The 24,610-nt window shown below is 45.0% G+C and overlaps 1 protein-coding gene across 2 annotated transcripts in view; it reads left to right on the forward strand.

Annotated features, from left to right (window-relative positions):
- Window positions 1-24,610, forward strand: part of PLCG1 (phospholipase C gamma 1) — a 101,456-nt gene that overhangs the window by 61,893 nt on the left and 14,953 nt on the right. The window contains exons 5-19 of one of the 2 annotated variants that reach the window (XM_077335428.1): window positions 160-244; window positions 1,653-1,736; window positions 3,038-3,060; window positions 3,610-3,682; window positions 7,721-7,822; window positions 9,167-9,285; window positions 12,574-12,659; window positions 13,354-13,474; window positions 16,603-16,771; window positions 17,665-17,787; window positions 19,795-19,896; window positions 20,885-21,072; window positions 22,611-22,811; window positions 24,173-24,292; window positions 24,402-24,582. In XM_077335428.1, the coding sequence (XP_077191543.1) occupies window positions 160-244; window positions 1,653-1,736; window positions 3,038-3,060; window positions 3,610-3,682; window positions 7,721-7,822; window positions 9,167-9,285; window positions 12,574-12,659; window positions 13,354-13,474; window positions 16,603-16,771; window positions 17,665-17,787; window positions 19,795-19,896; window positions 20,885-21,072; window positions 22,611-22,811; window positions 24,173-24,292; window positions 24,402-24,582 (1,777 nt within the window). The remainder of the gene's footprint in view (window positions 1-159; window positions 245-1,652; window positions 1,737-3,037; window positions 3,061-3,609; window positions 3,683-7,720; window positions 7,823-9,166; window positions 9,286-12,573; window positions 12,660-13,353; window positions 13,475-16,602; window positions 16,772-17,664; window positions 17,788-19,794; window positions 19,897-20,884; window positions 21,073-22,610; window positions 22,812-24,172; window positions 24,293-24,401; window positions 24,583-24,610) is intronic. The other variant, XM_077335429.1, reaches the window with a different exon arrangement.

The raw sequence follows: 24,610 nt of genomic DNA on the forward strand, positions 1-24,610 counted from the left end.
TGTTTTGGGTGTTCCCCCTCATTTTCTAGGTGATTGGTTTCTTTTACTAGGTTTAGAAGGAAACTCAGTAGGTTTTAGAAGGAGTCCCACTGTAAACATGTTACGGCGGCATCGCCCCTAATAATGATTTCTCTTTTTTATTTGTCCCTGATAATCTAGGATTTCTGCAAAGGATCTGAAAAGCATGCTGTCTCAAGTCAATTACCGAGTCCCTAACATGAGGTTTCTGAGAGAAAGGTTAACAGTAAGTGCTTTAGCCTCTTGTCATGTCTTTGGCTCCTCTCCAAAGGAGCTTTCGTCTCTTGACAGCCATTGATGTGAGCAGCACCATAATATAATGTTTCTTACATACTGAGTAACCTTCCAGGTTCTCTTTAGTGAACGCATACAAATTGCTCAGGTGGTTTCCACACGTGGGTGGGCTTGTGTGGTGCAGCTATAGAAGAAGAGCTCTGCCCACAAGACTTCCCCGAGTCAGGTTTCCTTTCCCCAGTCCCCCAGGGGTGGTCGCACCCTCAATCCTTTTGCCATTTTTTCCAAATGATTCAGATAATACAGTTCTACTGATAAGATCATTGTAACTGTAGGTATAGCAGGTTCCCCAAATATCAGGCTTCATTTTTAAAATGTATGACTCTAGCAGCTTCTGTTGTGGAGATACAGATTTCCTCTTATATCTCTGCAAGGGCAAAGGGGTTGGCGAATTTTTTAAAAAGCAGAGCTGGGAATTCAGTGAAACTGTTACACATATTTTTACAATGGTGTATTGGTATAACAGTATTTCAGTATTGATTTTTTTTTAATGCCTCCCAATAGCAAGAAGGAATGGCAGCTGCAGGTACAGGATCATGGCAAATGGCTACCATGTGGGTGGGAGAATCCAGATGTCTTTAGCCACACAGTAGCCGTCCACATTTTACTAACATTTTCCCCAGAATGTCAGAGCAAATATGCTTGAGAAAGATTGCCAAAAAGCCAGAGAAACTGTGGGAAAGGCAGAAAAAATTGAATTTCTCAACACATTAGAAATCTACCAATGAGGCTTACGAGATTGGATCTCTCAACTTGCTTTTATAAGTTAAAAACCACCCTTGTTTAGATTGGGGTAATGGTTGAAATGGTTAAAATCTCTGCTACTCCCCCCCCCCCGGATTCCCAGAATAAATGACCGCTCCCCCCAGTTGCTGATAGACCATGTAGGGGGGAAAAGACAGGCACTGGTATGATGACTTGGCATCTTTCCCCAGATTGGTCTAGTAGCAGTTTGGAGAATCCAAGTTCTGTTGGGGAAACAGCATGGGTCACCCTTCTCCTCTCTTTTCCAAATTGGGCGCGGGGGGGGGTAGATGAAGATTTACCTTAACAAATCCACTGAAAGATCTTATCACGTATCTTCATCATTTTGTATAGTGTCTTTCCTAAGACATCCTAAGTATTTGCTTCTCATTTAGAATATTTTAAATGTCTGACAGACCAGGGATTTCTAATTAAAAAACCAAATTAGTCGAAACATGACAAAAGTAATCACAATCCTTGTATGGGTAATGTGTTCCACAAACAACCAGAAGTGGTGACCAGAACATGGCACGTTTATACAGGACTGAGGATGTGCATTATTTATTAAGATTTTTCTCCCTAATCTCAATTCGTAGGATGTAGAGCAAAGGAATGGAGATATCACATATGGACAATTTGCCCAGTTGTACCAGAGCTTGATGTACAATGCACAAAAAGGGGTGAGATGCTTCTAATCTTAATAATTATTGCTGTTCCATAACATCTAGCTCCCTTCTTTCCTTGCTTCCTTTCCAGATGCTTGACCCTTGCTCACTGTTTGGAATTTATTCAATTTAGCTGTTAGACAAAGCAGTAGCCCTGAATCCGACAAGGAGGTATATATTTTGTGTGAAAGTCTGCTCAGATCCTTGACTGGATAAGGAATTGTGTTCACCAAGGACCCGGCTACTAGCGCCCTACCTGTCCTCGGAACACCTGGCCACAGTGATCCATGCAACGGTCACTTCCAGATTAGACTTCCGTAACTCGCTCTACGCAGGCCTTCCCTTGTCTTTGACTCGGAAGTTACAGCTGGTCCAAAATGCGGCTGCCAGGGTCCTCACTAGAACACCTTTGAGGGCCCACATTCAGCCGGTGCTTCGTCATCTGCACTGGTTACCAGTCTGTTTCCGAATCAGATTCAAGGTATTGGTATTGACCTTTAAGGCTATACGCGGCCTGGGTCCCGTCTACCTGCGGGACCACTTGGTTGCTTATGCCCCCCGCAGGGCACTCCGCTCTGCGGGTATGAATTTACTGGTTGTCCCGGGCCCACGGGATGTGCGCCTGGCCTCAACCCGGGCCAGGGCCTTTTCAGTCCTGGCCCCAACCTGGTGGAACGAGCTCCTAGAAGAGCTAAGGGCCCTGCAGGATCTACCAGCTTTCCGCAGGGCCTGTAAGACTGAGCTCTTCCGCCAGGCATATGGTTGAGCCAGGGCAGCTCTCCCACTAATCCATCAGAGGATCCCCTCCAATATTGAGATCTCTAACACCGAGATCATGGTTAGATGTATTGTATTGGTGCCACCCTCTTCTGAACATTATTATCTCCACCAGGCTGAACTAAGATCAGAATTGTGACCACCGCCGCTATATATTATGTGATATGTTATAGGTAACTTTTAATTGGGGTTTTTATGGGGATTTTATTGTGTTTTAACTATTTATGTTGTAAACCGCCCTGAGACCTATTAGGAGAAGGGCGGTCTAAAAATTAAATAATAATAATAATAATAATAAAAGGACAAATCTCCACCTGTCCGTAGCAGATGGTAATCCAGCTCAGAAAATAATTGATGAACCCCATCCGTGATGCTGTTGGCTGTTATGTGTACACATTTCCAAATGTTACTGTTATTTGGGGGCAATGTGCGTGCTTTGGAGAGGGGGATACATAAGTGAACTTTAGAAGCAGTGCTTAGGCAATGCAAGTTGGAGCGGGCAAATATGGGTGCTGACTTCTGGATTTCTTCTTTTGCAGATGGTTGTACCATTCTTGGAAAGGTAAACTGTTCTCTTACCTTGGGCTGAAAGGTTTGCTGAAGTTTGATTGTTACTGTTGGGGTATATTGCACACTTCCTCAGTAAGGCCCCTAGTCTCCTTTGTCAGGATTTTCTATAAAAGTAACATTGTTGTCAAAATATCAAAATGAGATATTTGATAATGGGACCACTTAAGAGATGCTTTAAGAGAGATCCTTAAAAGTAGCTCCCATGACCTCATTTCTCTTTCACAACCTTTAGATTTCAGTATTGTGTGTGTGTGTGTGTGTTTGTGCTTGTGTTTTGGGTAGCGTATTACAAAATAACCAGGCTGAAGTTTCAGGCACATATCTGATAATGTTGTCCCAGTGACACAATAGCCTGTTTATATTTCATTTTATTTATTAAAAACATTAATTTTTCCATAGTTTGCAGAATGACAGAAGCGTTGGAGCCCTCTTGGCCTCCTTAGGGTGGGGGCCACAATAGAGGAAGCAGAGATGGCTGCTGTTTCTTCTGCAGCATAGCACTGTCTGGCCAACAATGCTTTCCCTGTGCTTCTTCTTCCAGCAGTGGTGACAGATCTGAGCACTGTCGTGTGTCTCTGATGGAATTCCAGACGTTTTTACTAGAATACCAAATGGTGAGTATGCCCATCGGAAGACAGCTTGATGCTTTTAAAATATGTTATCCTATCCTTCCCTGAAGAAGCTTGGGATGTCCTCGTGTGGTGGCTAGTCAGCATGGTGTAGTGGTTAAGAGCAGTGGCTTCTAGTCTGGTGAGCCAGTTTGACTCCCCACTCCTCCACATGCAGCCAGCTGGGTGATTGTGGGCTTGTCATAGCCCTGCTAGAGTTGTTCTGACCAAGCCATAATATTAGGGCTCTCTCAGCCTCACCCACCTCACAGAGTGTCTGTTGAGGGACGAGGAAAGGGAAGGCGATTGTAAGCCGCTTTGAGACTCCTTCGGGTAGAGAAAAGCGGCATATAAGAGCCAACTCTTCTTCAGTAATATCAGGGCTCTCTCAGCCTCACCTACCTCACAGGGTGTCTGTTGTGGGGAGAAGAAAGGGAAGGCAATTGTAAGCCGCTTTGAGACTCCTTCTGGTAGAAAAAAGTGGCATATAAGAACCAACTCGTCTTCTATACAAAATCAATTAGGGGGAGAGAGTGTGTGCAACACCCTGTGAGCTTCCATGACAGAGTGGAGATCTGAACTTAGATCTCTCCTGTTCTAGACCTTTTAATCACAACACCAAGCCAGCTCATGGGGCCTTGCTGTCTTTCACATTGCTAAGAATGGTTTTTATACCCTGCTTTTCACTGCCCAAAGGACTCTCAACGTGATTTACATTTGCTTTCCCTTCCTTTCCCCAGAGCAGACACCCTGTGAGACAGGTGGGGCTGAGAGAGCTCTGACAAGACTGTTCTGTGAAAACAGCACTATCAGCACTAGACCAGCCCAAGGTCACCCAGCTAGCTGCATGTGGAGGAGCGGGGAATCATCCCTGGCTTGCCAGATTAGAAGCCACCACTCTTAGACCGTTTATGCACTAGGAACTTCACTGCCCCAGCTCTCCTGCAGGAGTACAAATCGGGGGCAGATGAGGCGCACCGGGCCAAATGCTCCCCCATGTGGGTGCAGGAAGAGGTGGAGCAACCTGCCACGGCTAAAACTCCAGCCTGCAGCCCAGCATGAAACCTCCAGTGCGTAAATGGTCTTCACCACCCTCACCAACCTCCCTCGAACTGAGCCTTCTCAAAGTTCTCCTCCAAGTCTTTTCAAAAGTCTACCACAAGGCTTTGAAAAGAAACTTAAGACCTAGGTTAGTTCAGATGGCGCTTCACCGCATCTATGTGCTGGTAAATAAATCTGTTGTTTTTGGATACTAGGAAGGGTTTTTTCCCCCAGTGTTGGTGTTTCTGATTTGTTTTATCGCTGCTGTTTTTGTGGCACAGTGCTTCCAAAGAAGAAGGAGCAAGGTAGGAATATTCTAAATATAAAGGTAAAGGTGAAGGCATCCCCTGTGTAAGCACCGGGTCATGTCTGACCCTTGGAGTGATGCCGTTTAGCGTTTTCTTGGCAGACTCAATACAGGGTGGTTTGCCCTTCCTCAGTCATTACCGTTTTACCCCCCGCAAGCTGGGTACTCATTTTACCGACCTCGGAAGGATGGAAGGCTGAGTCAACCTTGAGCCGGCTGCTGGGATCGAACTCCTAGCCTCATGGTCAGAGCTTCAGACAGCATGTCGGCTTCCTTACCACCCTGTGCCACAAGAGGCTCTAAATATATCTATCTATATATATAAGTTGCCAAATAACTGACTGAATTTGCATCATGAATTTCCTTTGCAGTTGATAAACTGCATCATGAGTTTCCGTTGCAGGCCTTTTCCCATAAACCCTGAATGGGAGATTCCCCAGTTACTCTGGTTCAGCTGCCGTTCACAACCAGAAGTGGGCTGTAAATGTAATTCCATGTTATTGCAAAAATTATTAATACAAATTCAGTTTTAATCTGACCAGGCGCAGGAGATAAACTGGCAATCTTTCTTCTGCTGTTCCTGTCTGAACTGTTCCCTCAGCATGCAGCTGCCACCCGGCTGCAATCCCAGATGTGCATTCTTGGCTGCTGGCATGCAAGAAGAAAAATCACTAACCAGCACAATCTCCCATTTCATCCTGCTGATGTTTAGGGAAAGAGGCCAGTAAGACACCAGGGAAGTGAACCAAGAGAAGTTTGTCTGCTTCTGAGAGCCAGATGAAGTGGGGAAAGCATTGCTGTCAAAGAGCCAAATATGCCAAACCAAAGCAAAACACACCCAACCCTCCTTTTCATTACTCTGGGGAGGGAAGATTGTGTGGATTCTCAGGCTTGTGAAAAGCCTTTGAGGGGTGCCATAATGCACGGCTGGTTTTTAACGTGAAGTTATTTCCATGTGTCAGAAGGCCTGTCCACAGTCAAATTGGACTGAAAAGTTTCTTTGGCTGGTGTGAGTAACCAGTGTTCAAGAGGCAGGTTTGAGTCCAGTGGCACCCAAGACCAACACATTTTTATTTTTATTTATAAAAAATTGTTGGTCTTATAGGTGCCACTGGACTCAGTCTTTGTTTTGCTGCTCCAGACCCAACACAACTACCCACCCGAATCCGTGTTCAGGATATGTAGTCTTGGGTGTGCTTAACCCAAGTCACCAGCATGTCATTCACTCTGGGTGGCCTGCTTGAGCAAGCCGCCCAGTTGCTTCTGGAAGGTTACTGGCAGCAGAACAGCAAATGCTCGCAGCTGGACCAGGGGATAAGACCCACTGAGAGTCCCTCCAGCCACCCACCTCATCGGCCTCTCCCCGGCTCCTTTCACATTGCCACAGCTGGCCCTTCTGCAGGCCCATGGTGATGGCACTCACCCAGCATAGCCTGCCTCTCCCCTGCCGCCCACCCTCTCACTACTTGGCCCATGGGCTCCAGGTGCCCATAGCCTGTCTCCCTGGGCAGCTTGCAGAGGGAGCAAACCGGCCAGTCGGCTCCATCTGCTGCTTCCACATCGGCCAGGACAAGCGCCCCCCCCCCTGTGAGCCGAGCAGGGAGTGGCAGGCAGATGGCGGGGCGGGGCAGAGACTTTGCCCATCAGCCCACCAGTGTAGCCTCGCCTGACTTTGGCATCTAGGGCATCAGGTCTGGCAAGGTGTGCGGTGATAAAATGGGGGGGGGGGGGTTGCCACGTAAGATGATTTCATATTTTATGCAACAATCAGATTCTCACAATTTAAAAAAAAAATACATACCCCGTGTTTCCACTTGAAGTCTTCAGAGTAGATTACTGAAATTAAAAATAGCTGCTATTTAAAAGGGGCTGTTCTTGCAGCCCAGTTCCATTAGAGCTCTATCAGCCCCATCTACCTCACAGGGTGTCTGTTGTGGGGAGAGGAAGAGAAAGGCATTTGTAAGCCGTTTTGGAACTATTTTGGCTAGTGAAAAGTAGGGTATAAAACACCAGCTCTTCTTCTCTTTTTGGAAGCTACGCAGTTTTGGCCCTGGTTGGACAATCAGGGTTGCTCCATAGGGGCCAAAGTCCTGCCCACTCTGTCCTCCCTAACTCTGCTGTATAGAGATGATAATGATTACCTATTTTGGAAGAATCTTGTGCAGATTATTGGGACAATGTATATGAAATAGTTTTGGGGATTAATTTCCTGCTTAGCAATTCTTAGCTTGTTTGTTTATCTATTTATCTGTTTTCATTCATTCATTCATCCATTCATCCATTCATCCATTCATCCATTCATCCATTCATCCATTCATCCATTCATTCATTCATTCATTCATTCATTCATTCATTGGTGGGGTTATTACCTGCTGTTCCCAGACCAGCTGGCTTGTAGCAGTTTACATCAAGAATAAAACCACAATGAGCAATAACCAAAAATAAAATCCACAAATGCCGCCCTCCAAGCAACCACCCCCCATAAGTCTCAACTAGCCCGACCAAATTCTGTGCCACAGAGTGGATGTCAGATCTTAGCCCATTAAGATGTTCAGGTTTGGAGATTTGGAGGAGGGGCCATCTAGATCTTCTGTGCCCTGGAAAAATACACCCTTTCGGAATGTTACTAATTTTTTTAAACGGTGTCTATGCCATTGGGTGCCAACAGACAACATTCTTCTTCCTCGTCTTTGCAGGAACTTTGGGCGACTGACCTCCTCTTGGTTCAGGAGTTCATGTTCAACTTCTTGAAGGACCCGCTGCGGGAAATTGAAGAGCCTTATTTTACCCTGGATGAGGTATGGATCCCAAGAAACAAGCAGGCCCCCTCACACACACGCTTTAATTTGTAGCTCTTAGAATAAATAAGGCACAATTTGTTTGTGGCATAAGCAAGTCTATGATGCTTGGGTCCTGATAGTCCTTCCCTTCCCTTCCCTTCCCTCTGTCCCTCCTCTTAAGCAAAGAGCTACAGTTGAAGACTTTCAAGTCTAGGGAGTCTGACCTCACTTTGGTTCATTCAGGCCCCTTCACCAACTGGCAGTTGTATCTTTCCCAGTAATAGGAATTCTAATGCAACATGGTTTAGAATTGTGGGTACTGGGAGAGGAACAGCCTCACGTGATAAGACAGCTGCATTTGGATATCACACCAACTACAGTAAGATCAATAGCTTCCTAAACTTACAGGAAGCAAAGAGAAGGCCTGACAAAGAGTGAAGGAGCCATGATTTGGATAACCCAGGCAAATCCAATCTGACCAGATCTTGGAAACTAAGCAGGATTGACCCTGGCTGGTAATTGGGTGGGAGGTTTCCAAGGAAAGCCAGGGACATGATGCAGCGACAGACAATGGCAAGCCACTTTTGAATGTCTCTTGCCTGGCTGCGAGAAAATTCTAGAGTACCCTGGCTATACTACACACGTCTGTTAAAAAAATAAAATAAATAATAAAGAGTGAAGGGAGTCTTAAGGATCTGAGGCTCATTCACCTAACTGTACTATAGTTCTGACTTCTGTGGCTCCCATTGAGCTTATGTCTTTCTTTTGCCCTCACTTTCCCAGTGTCTCTTCTGGTCCTGGGAGTCACTTTTACCCCAGCACTAATGGCCTTTGTGATTCTCCCACTATGTAGTGAGCAGTGCAAAATATGGCTTGATTTAAAAAGGACACCAATGCTGCCAAAGCACTTTCCCAATGGACTTGTCATGAACACAGTATCTCCTTTAAACGAGCCACACTTTGCATAGGTCGCATCCCAAGGAGAAGCTGTGTGAGTGCACAGTCTCTGGGGTGCTGCTCTGGACTTGGTCAGTGTAGCATTTCAGCCAGGCTTGACATGGGGAGGGGGATGGATAAATGCTGTGTATCTGTCCCTGGTTATTTGATGTCTGAACTAAAAATAATTAATCTTCTGTATGTAAAATGGCTCAAAAGAGTTCTTCGGCACAAGTTCTTTTACAGAAGGTCTTCTGCAGCCTGGATTTTCCTGGGAAGAGAGCTTAGGGCTGCTTAGCAGTTAACATGTTCCTGTCCTTCTCCATATGACAAGGAACATGCATGTAAAGTGACTGATTTGATGAATTTCTTGATTAATACTTTATGTATGTGTGTGTTTTTTTCCCCTCCCGTCTCCCTGGGCAGTTTCTCAGCTTCCTGTTTTCCAAAGAGAATAGCATCTGGAACTCAGAACTCGATGTTGTTCGTCCAGAAGACATGAACAATCCCCTTTCCCACTACTGGATATCCTCCTCGCATAATACGTAAGAGGAGAGAGGAAGCTGCTTGCTGGCCCTTTCTATCTTGCTCACTTTGTTCCTTTCCTGAGATCCTGCTTGCATGATGTGTTGAATCTCCTCCCTTCCCCCCCCCCTCCTTAGGATCCTTACGCAGGTAGGTTCAAGTGAGCCAAAAGCTCAGGGATCTCACAGGATCCTCTATGTTCTCGGATGCTTGCACGTTGAAGACCCCTGAGCTGTTGGCACGCCTGCATGGTTAAAAGATGTGCCAAACGTGATATGACTAGCTCTGAAATTCCCCAATGACTTCTTTATACAGACTTTGTAGCATGATACCAACAAACATTATGAAGAACCTGAACGCCATAGAGTTTGTGTTCAGGTCCTTGGATGATGATGTCCTTGTTCTTTTCTCTGCTACTGCTTTTCTGCACATTGCTGGACAAAGGGAAGTCCAACCCATCGGGGTCCAAGCTGTATGGGATAGGCTGTTCTGGGACTCTTCTTCTAACATTATTTTCCTTAAAAAAAAAGACTAAGAAATCAGGAGGCGAGAACTGGTACAATAAGGCCAGGCTGCTTAATGCTAGCCCTTCCTGCTAATTGTCCCTTGCAAGATCTAGAGGTACAAGAATTGTTGGTCTTTTCTTGGTTCCCCTTCCCCTAGCAGTCCTTGCCAGGATCACAGAGCTCATATGGATCAGTAGCTGTGCAGTTGGGGATGGTGCTAAAGAGGTGGCAAACTTACCTGTGCTGATGGATAAGAGAGAAAGGGTGATTCTGTCCTTTATGCCCTCCATGCTGCAGCCCCTCTTCTCCCTCATAGCTGTCAATCCTCATGGGTTTTATGACTTGAGGAATAAGGAAATATCCATGGCAGATAGTGCTTCTGCTGATGGGTCATCTGACCTCATATCATTCACCACATGGATGAGGGAGGTGTTTGGAGCTGCAAGACTACAGGAGAGGAAAGGGTTAAGAAGCCTGTTTATGTTCTGCCATAGTGCTTTTCTCTTAAATTTAATCTTCCTGCATTTTTGCTTTTTAAAAAGAGTGTGTGTGTGTGTGGGGGGGGTGCAATTAAAGAATTGTCAATTGCATGCAGCTCTTGCCCCTTTCTTCCAGTACATGAACGGATCACAGACCATACCTAGCAGCATGCCATCCCCATAGTCCTTGTTGCATCATCAGTGTGTCTAATGCTTAACATGTCTCCATCTGTGGAATACATAGCAATAAGGACTGGGGCTATGGACAAAAAAAGATAGATCTTTCTACAAACCTGAGTAAAGCCTGAAAGTTGACAAAAGTATATGTGGGGATTTAAACCCCCTGAAAATGATTAAAGAACCACCTTTAACCTTAAGAAACATGTCCTCTGTGGCTGTTTTTCGCACCCATAATATTGCCAGCCTCCAAGCCTTGGTTTCTGTCAGTAAAAAGCCGGAGGAGTAGTCCAGACCTGTTTTGGCCTTTGAGGGATGACTCCTAGGGCCCTAGATCAGCAGTAACCGCTGGTGTCTTGGAACCACAAGACTTGCATGATTCACCCAGGCTCAACTGCTTGCTACTGTTCAAAAGCAGCAACCTCACGAAAGCCAGTGTGGTATGGTGGTTAGCATTTTAGATTATGTTCCAGGAGACCCACATTAAAAATCCTTACTCTGCCATGGCAGCTAACTGGGTGACTTTGGGCTAGTCACACATATCCCACTTAACTGGGTTGTTGTGAGGATAAAATGGAGCGGGGAATAATGTAAGCAGCTTTGGATCCCCATCGTATAAAGAGGCAGGGTATAAATGCAGTAAATAAATACAGCTGACGATGGGGGGAGCATGTCTTATACTGTGCATCAGAGGTGGTATAGGCTATTCAAACTTAGAGTTGCTCTTCAGGGTCTTTTACATCACCCACCACCTGATCCTTACTGAAGAGCTCCTTGATTGAACCTGAAACTTTCTGTATGCCGAGCTCTGCAATTGAGCCATACCCAGATAAAAGCTGGTTACTTGGTAGGAAGGAGGGAAGTGTGAGGATATAGGGACTGCCAGGAGGAAGGAAAGAAGAAATAAGTTGGAGAGGGGGGTACAAGGGAAAGTACCACCTGCAAGTCTTGCAGATTACCCATGACACAGGTGGACTCAGTCAGCTGGCACAGTGCAAGTTGGCCAAAGAGAGGCTGCTGGGAGAGTGAAAACCAAATATGGGAACTGATAAAAAGCAGTTTGGAAGCAGCTGGGTGGAAGAGAGAGAAAGAAGCAAGAAAATGGAAGAGGCTATGTGAACTGTCGGGAAAAGGAAAGAGGAAATAATGAGAGGAAAAGAAGATGTTTTTCACTAGTTATTACAGGCCCCTTGCTTGCAAAATGCAACTGTGTTTCAACATAATGTGATATAAAATCATCTTAAAACCTTGCCACATACAATACTAAGAACAGCAAATAAATTTAACAATGACATTATAATCCAGGTGAATTATAATGGGGGCTGCCAGAAGGAAGGAAACCAGAAATAGTGTGGGGAAGGGGATAGAGGTGGAAGACTTGCAAGATTACCCATAACACAGGTGAGCCCAGTCAGCTGTTACAGTGCAAATTGTGATTATAACTTACAGATTTAACCCTCCGATTACATATGCTGCATGCCTTCGTCCAAAATTCTGCAACATTGTACACTATTTATGAAGAGAGATCAGAGAGGTGTCGAAGTGCTCCGATCTTCCTAAGGAGTTTGGTAACCCTGGCATGATATTTTATTGGTGAATGTCACTATAGTAAGAGCAGTCTCGGTCTTTCCCATTTCACAGGGGCACACCTGTTGTGAATACGGAAAAGAAAGGCATCTGCCTCCCAAAGAAGCGGAGGGCAGGGGGAGGCAGAAGCTCACCAGAATGAATATTCTTTGATATTTTAGAGACTTCTAATGCGGTTAGATAGTCTGCTGGCAGGAATGGGGTTTTAGTGAGATATACCACAGTGGGATGCCACTACAACCAGGCCCTATCAGGTTGAAGGACCAGGGGTCCCAAATCCGTTGTTTTAAGTGTTCCTTTGGTTTTGCAAAAGCCCAACTGTAACAGGACTAAAGGGGAGAAGCCACTGCTCTTGCAATTTTTCTTGAACAGTTCTCAGCCAATTTGAACGATGATTAGCTCAAAGAATAAGAGGGATAAGTCCTTGGGGGTGTTGCAAGTGTGCATACAATATTGTTGTTGGAAATAATGTTCAAGTCCTGTGTGGGACATTTATGGGGTGTTTACGTCAAAGACTCCACAGATCATGTAAGGTTTTTTGTTTCCCCCATATGAATAGGTACTTGACAGGGGATCAGTTCTCCAGTGAATCCTCATTGGAAGCTTATGCTCGTTGCCTGCGCATGGGATGTCGTTGTATTGAACGTGAGTGCTTGCCCTTCATCACACATGTCCTGCCCACTGCCTTTCCCCAAGGCCAAAGAAGTCCTGCTGCAATCGTAGGCCCAGAAGTAATTTAGTATCTTGCTAGTTAGGCACAGTTCTGAGTTCTCTGGGTCTGAAGCTTTTCGAGGAAGCTGGGTCACTGGCTCAGTAGTTTCCCCTTTGGCTTGTCATAACGCAAAGGAGTGAACGATAACCCCACATCATTCTGGTTCTAACAGCACAATCGGTGTGATTTGAAATGCATGTTTTGCTGCAGTAGTTGCACATTTGCTGGCATCAAAGAGGGAAATGGAAGAGATCTTGGAACGTGTGCAGCTGCCTTTGTAATGAGTCAGACCCTCAGCTGGTTTAATTCTGTAGTTACTCTGCCTGGCAGCAGTTCCCCAAAGCCTCAAGTGCTGGAAGGTCTTTTCCAACAGCTGTTCCCTGATGCTTCAGCATCTCCATTGAAAGGATGAAATCTGGGCCCTTCTGCATGCAAACTGCACACCTGTCCCTTCCAATAAAATGTGTTTTATCTAGCTGAAAAACTGTCTGTTAGGCTTAACTCACAATGCCTCGTTTTCTGGGGATTCCCTGCAGAACAGAGTTCCACGGTGCTGATTAATGTTCTTTGGTTGCATTGCGGAGATTTGGCTCAGGTTTTGGCACTTTTCTTTGAAATCCTTTTCAGTTGATTGCTGGGATGGGCCAGATGGGATGCCGGTGATCTATCATGGGCACACGCTGACTACAAAGATCAAGTTTTCCGATGTCTTGGCCACCATCAAGGAGCATGCTTTTGTGACCTCTGAGTAAGTAGAGCCCTCCAGGTATTTGCATTGCCGCCCACTTCAGATGCCTGAAATCCACAGACCATTCATGGCATCCATGGCGTCAGGATGTAAATGCTGGGCACAGCAGGGCTGTTCGCAGCAATGGAATTTAGATCTGCAAACCATTTCCACAGTGCTACTAGGATTCTACTGTCTATTCTGTTACGTGGCAGTGCAGTTGCAGGGCTTTACCCTTAATGTTAACTTCATCATTTTGTTGCCAATGATGTTAGCTGTTCAGTTGTGTTTGACTCTTGGCTATCCTATGGCTCAGGTGCCGCCATGTCTTTTGATCTGCACCGCTTCTTTTAGTTGCATAATGCTCGGGCTAGTGTCTGTTTTGATCGTGTCTAACTATCGTGTTTTGTCGACCTGGTTTCCTTTTACTGCTGACTAGTCTTAGCATAATTGCTTTCTCAATTGAGTTGGATTGCTTGATATGGCCAAAGTAAGTGAGCCGGAGTTTCGTGATTGTGCCTTCCAGTGATATATCAGGCTTTATGTGCTGTTGTATTTCCTTCTTTGTGACTTTCACTGTCCCTGGAACCCGCAAAAGCCTTCTCCAGCACCAGAGTTCAAACGAATCTATTCTCCTCGTCCGATTTTTTTTCATCATCCAAGTTTCACTGTCATATGGCTATTGGAAATATGACAGATCAAACTAATCTACATTTGGAAGTCTGGTTTATGTCTTTGCCTTTCCATGCTCAGTTCAAGCGTATCATTGCTGAGCTACCCAGAGCAATTTGGCACTTTATTTCCATGCTACGGTCACCGCTCTTATTAATTTGTTATCCAAGAAAAATGAATTCTGTGGAACAGCTTTGTTGCAAGCCTCTGCAGACTGGCTGGGCCAAGAGTGGCAACATATAAATATAAGAAATAAAAAATAAACAAAACGACTTTATTACTTTAGCAAGATACAAATAATTCATAATTCAAGGTGCAGTATCTGGAAATTCTGCGTCCTGGCAATCCAGCTCCTGCACAGAGAGAAGCAGCATTCTGCAAATGTGCAAATAAAGCAAGAATGCTGTGTACAATTTGATTTTGCATCATCCTGCAGTTTTACGATTGCTTCTAATGATGGAAACTTTCAGGGAGTTATGCAGGGTTTTTCAAGACTTCTTTAGTTTGGAAAAAAGATGGATAAGGGAAGACGTCATAGAGGCTTATACAATTGTGCTTGGGATGGAGAAAGTCTCTTTCGTTAGTAATACTGAGCCTCAGGGGCATCCAGCGAAATTGGTGGGAAATGTTGAAGAGAAAAGAAAGAAATACTTCTTTACTCAGCATGTAGTTAAGCAGATGAGTTCACTGCCAGATAGTGATGGCCACAAGCACTTTAAAATAGATTTGGACAGATTCATGGTGGAGAGGTCCATCACTGGGTACTAGCAATGGTGAATGAAGGAAGCCTCTGTCTACAGAAGCAGAAAACCTCTGAATACCTGTTGTGAATACTGGAGGACAGTAGCATGGGAGGCCTTTGACCTCTACCCTTAAGGACAACTGGTTGGTTTCATTGCAAAACACTATGCTGGACTAGTCTTACCATTGGCCTGATCCAACAGGCACTCCTTATGTTCTTAAGCTTTGTCCTCAAGTCTTACCTAACTATTCCTCTGGGTTTAGATTTTTCAGTGGACAGTGCTTATTCATTTTCAAATGATCTTCACAGTCATAAGGACTAGGAACTTGTTTTTTTAAAACACACTGATGCTGAGAATTTCAGAAAGTTAAATCCAACACCATTTACTAGATTGTATGTGTGGGAAAGAGTGTTGCTGGGAAAGACTGTTGCTGAGTCACGGCATAGATGCTGGAATCAGGCTTCAAAATTCTCATTAATGGACTTGCACAGTATCCTGAAAGTTCTAGCTTTTATTTTCAAACATTCCTGACATGAGTTTGAAAGAGGATTGCAGTGTCTGCTGAAACTTCAGAAAGCAGCAGCTAGGAGGAGTTGGCTGTCCGTTCTCCAGCACTCTTCGGAGCAACATGACCTCTCCAGTTCTTGCAACTGAGACTCTCTGGCCTTTACTCTTACAGCCCACCTCTTTCCAATTCATACTCGGTTCCATTGAGCTCCCTACAAGAAAATTCAGTTAGAACTATCTCCCTGTCCTTGACTGCATTTTTAGTTGTGTTATTTCACTAATTATTTACATATATATGAGGGGGAGTCAGTTAAAGCATCTGATTAAATATCTGTCACACCTCTCTCTAAAAAGATCAATGTGTCATGTATATACTGTACATATTTCTCTTAAAAAACCAACGACTTTCAGAATTCTGAATGTCTTAATAGTCTGAAATTTTCTAAGCTGCCACCTGTATCTGCTTAAAATGAATAGCTATTTGGCCTCACAGACTTCTGTAATCTAAACAGTCACAGGTCAGCTCAGTACATCCACTTCATTTTGCTTCAGGCGTACTTTTTGACTGTTTGAATCATAAGCTGTTTTACAATTCAATTTTTATATGTACATGAACTCGTAAAGCCTCTAACATAAATGCCAGAGGGCTTGAGGTGTGGATGGTAGACTGAGGAACAAGCTTCCCTCAGGAGCAATGCGCAGAGGGCAGGTTTTCTCTTGCCTTGCCTCTGGGTTATATGATTGCTATGCTGCGGTTGTTGGAATATTTTTCCTGGACCTTCATGAAGTTTTCTTGGCTGAGATAGATACATGTCTGGGAGAGCTAGTAGCAGCTGGAAATGTGGAGCTGTGGAGAGCCAGCTCGGTGTGGTGGTTAATATGGAGAACCAGGCTTGATTGCCCACTTCTCCTCTACATTCAGCCAGCTGGATGACATTGGGTCAGTCACGGTTCTCTCAGAGCGCTCTCATCCTCACTTGCCTCAAAGTGTTCCCGTTGTAGAGAGAGGGAGAGCATGCGATTGTAAGCCACTTTGAGACTTGGCTCTTCATCTTCTGGGAAGCCTTGATTGTCACCTGGTTGAAGCCCTTTGGGGTGAGGCAGGATCTGTGTTCTGTTTAATCAGCTACCCAGAGAGAGCATGTTGGAAGTGTGGCAAGCAGGACACTCCATCCTGCCTTCTGCAGCCCAAACGGCAGCTGTCTAGTGATTTTGTTTCCTTCTCAGCTATCCTGTCATCCTGTCCATCGAAGATCACTGCAGCATTGCTCAGCAGAGGAACATGGCCCAGAACTTCAAGAAGGTCTTTGGGGACATGCTGTTAACCAAGCCGGTGGATATCTCTGCCGATGGGCTGCCCTCTCCAAACCAGCTCAAGAGGAAGATCCTAATAAAGGCAAGTTCCTTCCAGTGTCTTTGCTTGTGGGCTGCCTTGAACCGAAAGAGGGAATTACACCAGGTGGTCCAAAGGACAAGGGGGGAGGGGCGTGCTAAATATATTTCTGTAGCTTGCTTATGTTTTCAGCACTGGTACGTTGCTTAGTCCCCAAGAGGTGAGGATAAGAGAGGGATGCTATGCAAAAGCCAGGAAAATAACATAAAGACATTTACTGTATTGCCAATGATGTGAGAATTTTTACTAGCCCACTGAAGAGATCTAGGCACTCTCTTTCCAAAGGCATTTTAATTGGGCCTCCTTATAAATGCTACCCTTGAAATGGGCCTTGTAAATAAAGTAAGCAAGATTGAACCGGACACTGTTTTTTGATGGAAAGGGTTTGGTTTTTTTTACCACAATATTCCTACAGATCTTTTTGTTTGTCTTCTGTGGTGTTGCCGTGGAAGAGATTGTAGGATGACCCAGAGACTGGAAAAGTTAGCAGGACATAAATTCCAGTCTTGTTCTTCTAGGCTAGGGGTCCCCAGCATGGTGCCCCGATGGCTTTTCTGGCATCCGCCAAGTGTTTTCAGGAAGTGGGAGGGATCAGGTAGGGGTTTTGCCAAACAAGGCTTCTGATTAGCGATTGGAGATTTGATTGACTGTGCAGTTTTAATACTATGTTGTCTTGGCATCAGCTGCCTCCACAGCACAAGGATCCTCACAATGTGACTGAAGATAAGCCATGGCAACCATCTTGTGGCCGGCTCTGCCTCCTGCGGCAGCCATTTTGTGGCTGTATCTGCCGCGCAGTGTCAGAATTCCAAAGGTGCCCACAGGCCGAAAAAGGTTAGGGCCCCCTGTTCTAGGCTGTCATGTAGAATAACTGATCGCAATATCTTGTGTTGCAGCACAAGAAACTGGCCGAGGGGAGCGCGTACGAAGAAGTGCCGACATCCGCCATGTACTCAGAGAACGATATCAGCAACTCAATAAAGAATGGGATCCTCTACCTGGAAGATCCTATCAATCACGTGGGTTGCTTTACCTCAGGTTATCCAGGTTGAACATACTGAGATCTCCTAAACTTCAGTTCACTTTCTGGTCAAGAATGTTCTAAATCTCTGTTTATACAGTTAGCAGTTTATACAGTTTATACACCACACTTCTGACTCCTCCTTTCTGCTTCTCCCTATTTGTATATTTTTGTTGCTTTCAGTGGCTGCTGGAGCCTAAGATTTGGTCTCCATGTTACTAATGATATTAAGTATATGGGGATGGAGGGCAGAAGAGCTTTACATGTTAGCACGCACTGTTGCTACAGACAGCCAGTGTGGTAAAAGGGTTCGAATCAAAGGATATATTCTAGGAGACCCAAGTTTTAATTCTTTCCTCTGCTACAAAACTTACTGGGCTAGCCTTCTTCAGGACAGTTGTGATGGGTGGGTGACAGAGGTAAAGTTGTCGTTGGTTTCGTTTTGAAAACATGCTTCTATGTTTTTATTTCATTAGTTTAACAGTCACCTTTGAACTTTAAAAAATCCACAAAGCAGCTTATAGCAGTAAAAATACAACCAGCAGTCAGTATAAAAACCAATAGCCGCCCAGAGCTGCCAAGAAATGGGCGGTATAGAAATCTAAATAAATAGGAAACATCAATGGGAATTAGTCTTCCAGTCGTCCCACTTTCCAGTTTCTTGCTAATCTAATTCAAAAGCTGTCTTCAGGCCTGTCTGGAAGGCCTTGAGGGAAGCTGTCATCGCTGACCTCGGAGGGAGGGAGGGAGTGATGTGGCATTTGGGACAGATACAATTTTGGGAGCACTGTGTGCTTCTGACTGGAGTTGGTGCCAGTTTATAGATTAATAAATTCTGCTATGAAGAAGTCTGTGGGCACTTTCAGTGCAGTGACTGTAGGAAAAGTGCTGTGTAGAAATTGAATGATTCCTCATAGTGTGTTTTGTTGTTTTTTTTTTACATTGGGAGATATTCCAGCTGCTTTTAAAAAAGGCAGTTTGATGTAATTTTCTCAAGGGCTTCTTGGATGAGATATATGATTTCCCTCGTTTGCGCTTATCTAGTTTTCGTTACTCAGTGTTGAATACCGACAAGCATCATTTTTAATTTAAAATTCCTATTTTAACACCGTGCCTTCATTATAGCTTCAAGGTGAAGGCACCTTCTACTGCCTGCCTTGCAATATCTCAGTGCACATCTCTGCTTCGTTGGATATTGTGATTTCCCTGTACAGTAGTAGCCCTTTCAACTCGATTAAGAAGAGCGTTCTGACTGAGTGGTTCCCGAGTGGGACAGGCTTCCCCAGGAGGGGGTGGGCACTCTTTCTGAAGAGGTTTGAAGCAGAAGCTCCATGGGCATATGGCTGCAGTGCTGCTTCTGTAGCTCCCTATGAACTTGGTGCAAGAGGGAATTAGCCACTGCTCAGCTCCAGTGGACCTTTCTTACCTGTCCAAGGTAATACCGATCATCACTTTGGAGTCAGGAAGGAATTTCCCCCCAGGCCAGATAGTCCAAGAGATCCTGACTATGGGAGGACTTTTTGCTTTCCTCTGAGCTTAGAGCAGGGGCCATAGAGGAAGTTGGGTGAGCTGTGAATTTCCGGCATTGTGCAGATTAGACTAGATGACCCTTGGGATCCCTTCCAGCTCTGTGTTTCTGTGTTTCCTGTGTAGACAAACCAATCCAGCTGAAAATACTTGCTATAGCCTAGTGAAAATGCAGTGTCTAACAAGGTAGAATGTAGCCCCAGGTAGTCATGTAAAGCTTATATAAAACCAGACACTGATGATCTACTCCAGGCTTGCCTGCTCTATCAAGCAGTGGCTTGCCAGGGCCTCAGGGGCCTTTCCCCCAGCCTTCTCCCTTGAAATCTTGTAACTGGTGATGCAGAGGGCTGGACCCAGCAGCTACGGCATGCAGAGCACATTCTCTGCCACAGCCCCCTTCATTATTCTCCAGTCTTGTGTTTTGATACCGAGAGTATTGACTTTGGGATGAAAATTGTAATTCCTCATTTCCTTTCAGGATTGGAACCCTCATTTCTTTGTCCTGACCAGCAGCAAAATCTATTATTCTGGGGAGACAACCAGTGACCTGGGAAATGAAGACGAGGAAGAGCAAAAGGAGGTATGTGTCAGACTTCAAAAAATTGGTTCTGACAGCCCCTTACTGCAGCAGAAGGCATTGGGTTTTGAAGTTCCCTGTGGAAATGTATCCAGTTTTATCCGAACATTATCTCCTTTTCTAAGAGGAGGTTACTCTTCAAGGTTCTCATTCAATGGAAAAGCAGTAGTCTGGCTGCCCAATGCCAGGCTAGGATCGGATCAGAATGGATGGGATTAGGATGGACCACAGTCCGTTTTGCTGTTTGTAGGCAGGTCCAAGGAAGCGAGGAGGAGTGGCTGCAAATTGGTTGCCCTGGTTACTCCGTTTGAGGAGAGGAAACTACATGGGCCTCAGCATCCAGACAAGGGCATGCTGGTGACCTTTTTGTATTGATTTTGAAAGTATTTTGCATATGGACATTGACACTCTTTTCTGCAGTGTAAGATGCCTCCTATTGTTGGCAGCAGGAGAGATACAAGCTTCAGGCCCTTATCTCTTTCTCTAATTTATGTTCTTATTTACTCTATGGGCTTATGACTTGCTGCAGAGGATGGGGGTATGCAGTAAAATGCTGCTCTCCTGCTTGGCTAAATTCTGGTTTCAAATGCAAAAAATTCAGAGGCAACAAACCTCTGAAATGCAGTTATGCTGGGGAAAGCATAACGGAGAAGGTCTTGGTCTCTATGCCTGGTTTCTTTCTTTAATTTTAGATTTTTTAGGGGGTTATTTTTGGCTAGCTGGCTCACAGCAGATTACAGGATAGATGGTTACATAGCGAAGGAAGAGAAAGCAGGCAGGTGGGGAGGCACAGTAATAAGTAGAGGAGGGGAAGGGGGCCCAAGAAACGCTTTGCCCAAGTCCCACTGAGGCTGTCCCCAGTTGGATCCACTTTTTTTCCCAAGCTCAGGTCTTATGTTCTTATGGATTAGTCTTTGTGAAAAGAGGAATTTATATTCCAGAGCATTGCAGGAAGCTAAACTGGCAAGTTCATGTTTTGTTTCCATGCTAGGCCAGCAACAGCACTGAACTCCATTCCACTGAAAAGTGGTTCCACGGCAAGCTGGGAGCCGGGCGTGACGGGCGCCACATAGCCGAACGGCTGCTGACGGAGTACTGCATAGAAACCGGGGCCCCTGATGGCTCTTTCCTGGTGCGTGAGAGCGAGACCTTTGTTGGCGATTACACCCTTTCTTTCTGGTAAGGATCTCTGAGTGTGACGTCAATCAATTAGCTCTGTGATTCTGAAATGTAGAAGAGAAACCACCCTCCCCCCCCCTCTTCCAAGGAGTCCAGAGAAGCAGGGTGTTCTGTCTCCAGTTTTATCTTCTCAGTGGCTCTGTGAGGTAGGTTAGGCCGAGGGAAAGTGGCTGGCTCAGAGAGCAGCGAGCTCCCGAGCAGAGTGGGGGCTTGAACCCAGGTCTTCTACTTGTACTGGCTTTGGACAGTTTTATATTGTGTGTCCTGAGGATAAAATCCCAGATTCTTAAAAAGCAACACATACTTCCTTGCCCTTACAACACACATTTGGGGGTATATCTGTCCAGAAGATGCTGGTTGTACTCAGATAAACATTGTTGCCTTTTTGGAGAACCCATTTCTCCTTTAAATATCGTTTCGGGTGAGTAGGTGTGCTGATCTGCTGTAGAAGAACAGGATTCGGGTCCAGCAGCAAGCACCTTTGCAACCAACAAGATGTCCAGGGTAGAAGCTTTCAAGAGCCAAAGCTCTGGCAAAACAGACTTAGATTCTCGAAAGCTTATAACCTGGAAATCATTTTGGACCTTAAGGTGTACCTGAATTTGACTCTTGTTGCCCCTTCCTCTACCTATATAAATAAAGTTGCCTATACTCACTCTATGCAGGGCTGCCCTTGAGACTGCTCCAGAAACTCCCAACTGGTTCAAAATGCAACAGCACGTGTCCTGACAAGGAATCAGTGGAGAGCACATATAACACCAGTGCTCTCCCAGCTGCATTGGATCCAGATTGGAGATGGAATCAGGCTTAAGGTGCTGCTATTAACCCTTGAAACCCTAAATGGTCTGGGACTGTCTCCCTTATAATCCCCCAAGAACTTTACGATCTTTACGTCAATCTCTGCTCAGGGTCCCCAGCCCCCAAAGAGGTAAAATTGGCCTTGACCAGGGCCAGTGCTTTTTCAGCCCTGGCCCCAGCCTGGTGGAACGAGCTCTCAGAAGAGATCAGAGCCCTGCAGGGCCTGTAAGACTGAGGTGTTCCACCCGGCTTATGGTTGAGGCACACAATAGTGACATCCACCAAGATGCCTGGCCTCACCGCTGGGAGGCAGAGGAGAGTTAGAAGATCAATTCCTTTTAAAAGGACTCCCCTGTCTAGAAATTTTAATTGGGGGTATTTTATAGAACTGTAAATGATTTGACTATTTTAACTTTTGTATATTGATTTTACTGCTGTTGCCTGCCCTGAACAATTCAGAAAGGCGGGATTAGGAATAAAAAAATTATTATTGATTTAATATTTATTATAACTATAGCTGTGGCTTCTTGAGGGACACTCAGTAATGACGTTGCATCCTTGGGAGGACAGTAGAGGATTGAAGGCTAAGACGATTCATCGACCCTAGCCGCATTATTATTTTAATAAATAGGCAACCTGCCCGCATCGTATGGCTCTCTTCTCACATGTGATCAGCCGTGTTGCAGCTGTTGCAAAGCAAGCATGAGACGCAATTCAGTCTCCCTTCTCCCCCAACGCAGGCGCAATGGGAAGGTGCAGCATTGCCGGATCCATTCGCGGCAGGATGCTGGCAGCCCCAAGTTCTTCCTCACGGACAATCTGGTGTTCAACAGCCTCTATGACCTTATCACCCACTACCAGCAGGTGCCGCTCAGGTGTAATGAATTCGAGATGAGGCTGACAGAGCCTGTGCCACAGACCAATGCTCACGAGAGCAAGGAGTAAGTCGATGGGGAAGGGGGATTGGTGGCTGTCTCTGTCCTGTGGTTTGCATGGGCATTTCAGCAGAACTGCCAGCTGTGAGGTTTCTAGGGCTGAGGTCAGTTCGCGGTCTTATAAGTGGGTGGCTTTGATGTTCTCCCTTTATTTCAGTTTCCTTCGAATGGTCAATTCTGTTACATTACAGTGTGCTGTTTAACTTGGATAAGTCCTCCCTGTGCAGTCAAGGGGAAAAAACTGCTTAATTGCCTAATTAGTTTTATAGAATGATCTAACAGGACTGGTCTGCTTATCTTCTTTGCACCTGCTGTTTGGCATCCCGAATTTATTCTGATTGAGAGCTTTTTAATCAGGTTAATTGCCAGCAGAATAGTATGCAGTATATATGGAGCACAGAATTCTTTCTCAGTTGAAACTTTGTCAGTTTGGTGTCTTTCATACAAACTCTCATCTACCCTTTGACCTAGCATGGGACCCCCTTCTTGCAGATTAAGAGACGTTAAATGGTCCCTAACAGGCTCCTAAAATATTTGGGCAAGAACCTGTTTGGTTTTATTGACTTGTTTTGTTCATTTATTTATCGTTTTATTTTATTTATAGGCCACCTTCTCAAAGTGGCTGACAAAAATAAAGCATGATAAAAACATGAAATCTTTATAAAGAGACAGCAACCATTAAGAATTGGCTAATAAAGCCTAGAAGCATAACAAAGCACATAAGTGGCTGTTGCCGGGATTAATCTGCACACTTGAGGTGTGTGTAAGAGAGAGATGCCGGACTTTATGCTTCCTGAAACGAAGCAAAGACAGGCTGGCCACCGATGGCTGAAGTTTATTCAGTTTTACAGTATGACAGAATGAGATCCGGTATACCTCTTTTTCGTCTTTTTCAATGGCTATCATATGTGTAATAAACAAAAGTCAGTATCAATTGGTATCTTTCTTGCCTCTTAAAATATCACATTGCCTAAATGGTCTATTTAGTGCTGGAGGGAAACGTGGTCACAGCCTACTCAATAACCCTCCAGGACTGGGTGTTCTTTCCCGTTTAAGTTTGTTAATTCTTCCAGCTCTCAGCCATGGTTAAAGGTTAAATTAGCACTGTGCTTCCATGCTGTGAAATCTCCATCCTTCCTGTTTATGTCTCCATTAACCATGACTACAATTGAAGTTCACAATTGTCCTTCTTAAGCAGGAGTTTTGCAGTCACTTCAATCCCTGGTTATTATTAGAATCCCAGTTAGTGAAGATACAGCTCTTAACTATGGGTGGTTGGGGTTTTTTTAAAGATGAGAAGTGAGTAAGGCACGTGCCATTCCCAACAATGGCATTCCCTTGTGTCATGGTATTTTCATCTCCCCTAGATGGTACCATGCTAATCTCACCCGGACTTTGGCAGAGCGTATGCTGATGAGGGTACCACGGGATGGAGCTTTCTTGGTGCGCAAGAGAAGTGAGCCAAACTCCTATGCCATCTCCTTCCGGTAAATTTTTCTCAGTGTTGCAAACGCAGAAGTTTGATTCTGACGCCATGTCTAGGAGGACATTTCTGTATACCTTTTCACCGATTGTTCTGTTGACGTTGTCCCCCAGAGCGGAAGGGAAGATCAAGCACTGCCGTGTGCAGCAGGAGGGCCAAACTGTTGTCTTGGGAAACTCAGAATTCGACAGCCTAGTGGATTTAATCAGTTACTATGAGAAGAACCCGCTGTACCGCAAGATGAAGCTGAGATATCCAATAAACGAGGAGACCCTGGAGAAGATTGGGACGGCAGTGAGTATGAAGTTGGGAACAGACTGGG

This window comes from Paroedura picta, chromosome 4 (genome assembly GCF_049243985.1).
Source record: "Paroedura picta isolate Pp20150507F chromosome 4, Ppicta_v3.0, whole genome shotgun sequence".
NCBI classification, from domain to species: domain Eukaryota; kingdom Metazoa; phylum Chordata; class Lepidosauria; order Squamata; family Gekkonidae; genus Paroedura; species Paroedura picta.